The following is a 7,334-nucleotide window of genomic DNA, read 5'->3' on the forward strand; positions in this document are numbered from 1 at the left end:
GACTTGATGCCTGCAGGAGGGGAATTGGACTTCAGTGAGGACGGTACTAATGGGAACTGTGGTACTAGGAGTTTTGGTAACTGTAAGAACATTTTTTTGCTAGCCAGTGAGAAAGTCCAGGGCTAAGTAAAGACTAAATGTGGTATGAAACTAAAGAACAAAACAAAATAGAGTATGCCCTTAAAGGAAATAGGATGAGTCAATGATTTGACTATGTACATAAAACCAGTGGGGAATGAAATATAGTGGCAACCATACTTTGGTAAAAACTGCTATTTGAATTTTAACCCTTCTAGTTTGGCCCCTGCATCTGATTAAAACACAGGGTACTTACCTCAGCTTCCAGGTGAAGACCTGGAGGCTAAGGAAATTTTTCCTTGCCTGGGATCAGGACCACAGGAGATTGATTCCCACTGACTCAGTAGCTTCAGGGATAGAAACTGTAGATAACCTTTAGAGTCTAACCGCTATTGCAAGATAGGGCCACATTCCAATGTCCAGCAGGATGTGACTGGGAACCAACCCTGCGGGCTGTCCCCAGTCTTTAGAATTTAGTGTTTAGGATTTAGAATTTAGAACAAAGGAAAATTCCTGTGGTTTGAACCTTTAAAAGGGACTGCCTACCCCTGAAACGGTGCAGTAATTTGGAGTCCACCTGCATGTGGTGCTCTTGTGGCTGTCCTGGCCAGTTCAATAAATCCTTGCCTGCTTTTTAAAATTAATTAATCAGCCTCCGGTGGTCTTATTTTGAACCCAGGGTTCGACCCCACAACAAAGATAACTACAAAAGATGGTTTGAAAATTAAATATCTAACAGGTTATAGTAGGTAGTCATGTCCCAGATATTTTCCCAAAGATCAACTTTGATCTTTTTACTGAGCCTGTTTGCCTTTCTGTCTCTAAGATAACATATCTGTGAGATATCTGGGTAACTTGTAACTTCCCTTTTTCCGGAGCCCCTGGGGAACAACCAAAAGTGGTGGGCACCAGGACAGATGCCTCAAATTCTTTCTTTACCATGTTAATTGTTCCTGCACTCACCTGAGTACACGTCCATCATTTTACTTTTTATCCAATCCCAGGACTTTCCCACCGCTTTGCTTTCTCCCACCTCTTTACTCCATCACCAATAAATTTCATGTAACCCACCTCTGTCCCTCCTTTGATTTCAGTGTATAAATAGAGAAATGTAACCCACCATTCTTTGGAGCATTATCTCAACCCGTTGAGATTCTGCTCCTGGCAGTTGTCAACAGTAAGGCTCAAATAAACTCACAAAAAAAATTCTTTACAGGTTTCAAGTTGTTTTTTTTTGTTAACAGAGGACAAAGCAATCCTTGAGATAATCATATGTTATACAGTTCAGCCTGCCATTTAACATTCTAATAATCAAACTTTGCTTTGTCAAACAAAATCACAAATTTCAAATCCAGTTGGAAAATAAATCACCTGCTACAAAGTCCCCGAAAAGAGGCTGAAACTTTCTCTTCTTGCCGGACCCGCCCCCCCCCGGGGGGGGGGGGATGGTGGTAGCCTTCACTTTGGGCAGGCACTCCTAAAAGCACCCCAAGGAAGCGGTGGAGACCTTGGCCAGTTGCAGGGTGCGGCCCCGCTCCTGCCCATTCACATCAAACTTAAATGGCCAATTGAGACAAACAATAGTTAACTTTAGAATTTGGTCCCTGCTTTTCACAATTGTTACAACTTCATACTTTCAAATTAATTAGGTGGGCCGATTCCCCTCTGACAGAGAGCAAGCACCCCTGGGAAAAAAGGAATCCCAGTGACCCCCTGGGGTGGTTTGCTAGCCATCAAAGCACTCAGCCTTACTTTTTTATTTTTATTTATTTTATTTTATTTTTTTCTTCATTTTATGATCTACCTTTATCAAGCCATCCAGAGCACATAATTCCTTTATGTTATTACTTTAATCTTATGTAACAAGTCATGGTAGAAAACACACAACCAAAAGCCTTCAATCCGCAATCTTCTAGTCAATCACCAAATTCCTCTAGGTTTTTAAAGACAAGAAAGTAGGAGAATCCAAGATGGCTGCTCGGGTAGGCACCTAGCCGCAGCCGCACGCAACAATTTCAATAAAATACAACTAAAATATAAAATGGACATTACCCAGAACTACAGGAAAGTCGACTGACTGGAAATTCTACAACGAGAAGCAAGGAGAAAACCAGAAGGAAGCGCGGAGGAGCTGTAAAAGCCCAAGGTATAGAGACGCGGCGCGCGGAGAGGTTGGAGCCGGAGAGGAGGGAGGCTGAGTGCCTGGCTGGCATTCCCTCCGGGAAGGAGATAAAACTCCGACTGTGCTGGGCCCCCAACTGCTCTGAACCCCCGTTCTAGGCCAGACCCCGGGGACCCAGGCTCATCCAGAGGGAGCTGGGCTGTAAGGCAGAACCCGGGGAAGCGGTGAAAGGAGGCACGCACACTGCGCGCAGAGAAGGGACGGCCGGCTGTGCCGTAGGACTGCCCTGGCGGGAAGGAGACACAGGCTCCAGACTGCTCTGAATGCCATCTCCAACTCCACTTTCAACTGAACTGAACCCCAGTTTCGGGCCCATTGCGGGAGAGTCTACACTGTTTGGTAGCAGGCGAAAATCGAGGGCACCTTTCTCTCAGAGGTGCTTGCAACAAGTACTGAAGGACCCTGAGTCTCAGGAGTCGCATAGGGCGGGGCTGACGGAAGCCAAGGCTGTAGGCTCCACCCTGAAACCCCGCCCCATCAGAAAAGCTGCCTGCGAAAATGCCTAAACCAAATAGATCACAAACGAAAGAAATGGAGGACAAAAAGCGACTGGATATAGAGTTCAAAACCACACTTATAAGGTTTTTCAAGAGTTTCCTAGAAAAGGCCGATAAAATAAATGAGACCTATGAGGATATGAAAAGGGATCAACAAGAAATAAAGAATACATTGTCTGAAATAAAAAATATTATACAGAGTCCTAAAAACAGAATAGAAGATCGCAAGAATCAAGTCAAAGATTTGGAACATAAAGAGCCAGAAGACACTCCTCTGCAGAAGCTAGAAGGCAAGAGAATCCAGAAAATTGAAGATAATGTAAGAAACCTCTGGGACAACTTCAAACGATCCAACATCAGAATCATGGGGGTCCCAGAAGATGAGAGAGAGCAAGATATCGAAAACATACTGAAAGAAATAGTGTCAGAAAACTTCCCCCACCTGGGGAAAGAATTGGACTTACAAGTCCAGGAAGCACACAGAACTCCAAATAAGAGGAATCCAAAGAGGACCACACCAAGACAAATCATAATTAAGATTCCAAGAGCAAAGGACAAAGAGAGAATATTAAAGGCAGCAAGAGCTAAGCAGGTGGTTACCTATAAAGGAGCACCTATACGATTGTCAGCTGATTTCTCAACAGAAACCATGCAGGCCGGACAGGAATGGCAAGAAATATTCAAGGTGATGAATAGCAAGAACCTACAGCCAAAAATACTCTACCCAGCAAAGCTATCACTCAGAATCAAAGGTCAGATAAAGAGCTTCACTAATAAAAAAAAAGCTAAAGGAGTTCATCACCACCAAACCAGAATTATATGAATTGCTGAAGGGGGTTCTTTCAGAAGAGAAAGTAAATAAAGATAAAAATTATGAACAACAAATACATAACTATCAACAAGTGAATCTAAAAACCAAGGAAATTAAAAAAAAATCTGATGAACAATATTAACTGTTGAATATATAATAATAGAATCAGAGGTATGGAAGGGGAGTGAACTAATGATTCTTGGGGAAAAGGGGAGAGGAGAATGTGGGAAGAGACTGAACATAAACTGTGCACCTATGGATGAGGACAATGGGGGGTGGGGAAAGGGCAGAGGGTGGGGTGGGAAGGGGGGGGAAGGAACACTTGTAATAATATGAACAATAAAAATTTATTTAAAAAAAATAAAGACAAGAAAGTAAACTAATTTTCAATAACAGCACCTCACACACCATATACGTTTGTAATGCGGCGCTCCAGCCAGCTTTAAGCCTCGTGTTTTGCAGGGTTTAGCTGAAATACCTCTCACTCACGTCTTAGGTTTTTATTAGTCTTATTTGGGAGCTATTTTGTCTCACTGAGCCTAAACAGAGCACAGTGATCTAGTCTAAGGAGATGGCCTAAGTGACACGAGTGGAACCCGGGCCTCCTGTGCAGCAGGTGAGCCCCTCTTATCCCTGAGCTGGGCAGAGCCCACAGTCACTTTTCCTCTGAGGCTAAACTTGCAGCCTGTGGTTTGATCTTCTTAGCAGGCTCCAGAACAGAGGCTAGGTTAACTTTATCTCCAAATTCTTTTTCTCGGTGCTCAAGAAGAATGCCCTGCTTTCCCGATCCCACCACGAAGACGCCCCCGAGGATGAAGCCTTCACCCTCCAGGTTTCCAGAGAAGCCTCCGCTCCGGTCCCGGAAGAAATTGCTCCAGACGCCCAGCCGGACGAACCCCATGAACATCATCTTCCGCCTCTGGGGGCCGTAGAACTTCTTTTCATCCAGGAAGATTTCTCCTTTGAAATAAGGCTGGAAGTCCTTCACCTCAGTCTTGACCTGCTCCTTCACCACAGCGTAGAGGGGCATGCCCAGCTCATCCAACTTGGGCTTCAGGGAGGACAGGTCCGTGGCCTCCTCTCGACAGAGGAAGCAGCCTGGCCTCCGCACAGCCATGATCACAGCGCCCTTCTTCTCCCAGAGCTCATTTGCTTTGAAAGTCCTTGGTTCCTTCTCCAGTGTCTTCAGGTCTATTTCCTCCAGATACTCCAGGTTGGCTCGCTGGGGCTTGGACAGAAACATGTCTGTGTTGGCCAGGAGCAGTGCCAGGGCAGCAGCCCCCAGGGCCCCCACGCCCATGGACCACATCCCCACGGTGAAGAAGCTTGGATCCTGCGCGGAGGCGGAGCCACCTTTGCGGAGGTCACATGCCTTGCAGAGCCCCATGTGGAACCGTGGACCTCGTCCTGCTCGCGATCCCCTCCCGCCCGCTTTCTCTGGTGCCCGACTCGGGGGGCGGGAGAACCCCCTCTCGCCAGCCCCAGGGGCCCCGGGGTGGGCCAGCGCCCAGCCTTACTTTTTTTTTTTTTTTTTTTTTTTTAAATCAAATCAAACTGTTGTGGGGTCGAACCCTGGGTTCAAAATAAGACCACCGGAGGCTGGTTAATTAATTAAAAAAAGCAGGCAAGGATTTATTGAACTGGCCAGGACAGCCACAAGAGCACCACATGCAGGTGGACTCCAAATGACTGCACCGTTTCAGGGGTAGGCAATTCCTTTTAAAGGTTCAAACCACAGGAATTTTTCTTTTGTTCCTAAATCCTAAAGACTAAATTCTAAAGACTGGGGACAGCCTGCAGGGTTGACTGAACTTCGACAGGTCAAGGAGTTTTATACTGTGGTGATGTCACTGCTTTGGCTGACTCTGATTGGTTGGGTGAGGGCCAGGGTCCAGTTACACAAAACGGAGGATAGCTCTGCCCTGCCCCACAGTACAAAATGGAGTCAGGCATTAGCCTTGCCCCGGCCCCGCCGTGGCCTCTCAGATACCTACTAATCTTTCCCACTTACTACACAATGATGTCCTGACTATGATGTATGATAGTGAAATTAATGCTTTGTTAGCCAACCATTGGTTTTCTCCTACTATCAATATAAGCTTTGGTGTTTTTTTTTTTTTTTTTTTTTTGTGTGTGTGTGTGTGTGTTGTGTGTGTGTGTGTGTGTGTGTGTGTGTGTGTGTGTGTGTTTTCTGGCTATATCTACTATAAAGATGTACCTTAGGCAAATACCTCCAAGAATACCTCCCTGATAATTCCACTGGTGGAATTGTATATGGATCTAATCTGAATGAATATTGTATAACTATAGAGATGGGTGATGAAAAGCTAAGAAGAACACCTAGATATGATGGCTTGCAGCAGCCTGTCCTATCTGGAATAGTATATCTTGTCCTTGGACTCACTAGCCATGCTCTTATGGCTGGATGTCTGTGAAACAAGAAAGAAATCAATGGATACCATTTCAGAAATTATTGGGATCACTTGGTGGATAGAAATGTCTATAATTACCTCACCATCCTTCATTCTGGACGCTTGTGAGAAACCCTATGGAATACTCAAACTCTAGCTCTATTGGGGGTCACCTTCACCTATTTAATTATGGCATGGGAAACTCAACATTTTTTGGTCCAACTACTCCCAAGCCATAACTACCCAATGGCAACAAAATTCCTGGTGGATCCAACAACATTGCCCCTCTTCCCCCCCCAAAAAAAAAGAATCAAAAGAGGAATACTTGGAGGAGTAGGGGCTGGCCTTGGCATCCTGGGACAAGCTGAATTTGCAACTAATTAAGAACGTCATTCATTAGAAAAAGATTTTTACAGCAAATAGGTCATATAGAGGGAATACTGTTTCAGGAAGAAGGAAAAAAGGTGGGAAGCAGCATAGAAAAAACAATAAAGCCTTAGTTTCATGGATAGAACAGACTGGACAGACTATAAAAACTCATGCAGAAACCCAACAATGGGAACATGTCTGTGCCTTTAACTCAATTGGGCCTATTGTCTATGCTAATGCAAATGGAATCTGAAGTGGCTATGAAACAACAGCCAACTATAATGGCTGCAGGAGCCCAGGCCAGATACTTATGGAACTCATATGGTTCCCCAGGAATTTCAGAATTTTTGAATGGGAAATGAGATCTACGACACTGTGTTTTTTTTAAAAAAATATATTTTATTGATTTTTTACAGAAAGGAAGGGAGAGAGATAGAGAGCTAGAAACATCGATGAGAGAGAAACATCATCAACTAGCTGCCTCTTGCACACACCCTACCAGGGATGTGCCCGCAGCCAATGTACATGCCCCTGACCGAATCGAACCTGGGACCTTTCAGTCCGCAGACTGACACTCTATCCACTGAGCCAAACCGGTTTCAGCGACACTGTGTTTTAAAAGCCCAGGAGCCAGTTAAATCCTAAGCTTAAATTCCCAGTAGTTCAACTGGTTGAAATAGACACCATCCTCAATAATACTAGAATATTTCCAATGGTGAGTTGATTGGCCATATTTAAAAATAATAAACAATGTGAACCCATCTCACTGTCTGATTGTGAAAATCAGAAAGGTGAATGGTTATGCCCCCAATCCACATGGAACACTGAAGTCATCCAGTCCTGGCCTATTGTATCTACTCCAAAATAATATCTGGTGTATGGGAAAGGGGCATTTTTGCTGGGAAGGGTTTAAAAAATTATGTTATACTAAGCAATTTTTACTGTAATATCACCAAGTTTACATTAAATAATACTAGAATATGGAA

The 7,334-nt window shown here is 44.4% G+C and overlaps 1 protein-coding gene across 1 annotated transcript; it reads right to left on the bottom strand.

The window, feature by feature from the left end:
• Positions 1–3,958: 3,958 nt before the first annotated feature.
• On the bottom strand, positions 3,959–5,041 carry LOC311615869 (peroxiredoxin-like 2A). The gene has a single exon (XM_084906996.1). The coding sequence runs from the start codon at positions 4,953–4,955 to the stop codon at positions 4,224–4,226; it is 732 nt and encodes a 243-aa protein (XP_084763122.1). The 5' UTR covers positions 4,956–5,041; the 3' UTR covers positions 3,959–4,223.
• Positions 5,042–7,334: the final 2,293 nt, after the last annotated feature.

Source organism: Pipistrellus hanaki (genome assembly GCF_964339955.1).
Source record: "Pipistrellus hanaki genome assembly, contig: scaffold_23, whole genome shotgun sequence".
Lineage (NCBI taxonomy): Eukaryota > Metazoa > Chordata > Mammalia > Chiroptera > Vespertilionidae > Pipistrellus > Pipistrellus hanaki.

Coding starts and splice junctions, on each gene's coding strand:
- LOC311615869 (XM_084906996.1), bottom strand. CDS start 4,955: ATGGGGCTCTGCAAGGCATGTGACCTCCGCAAAGGTGGCTCCGCCTCC.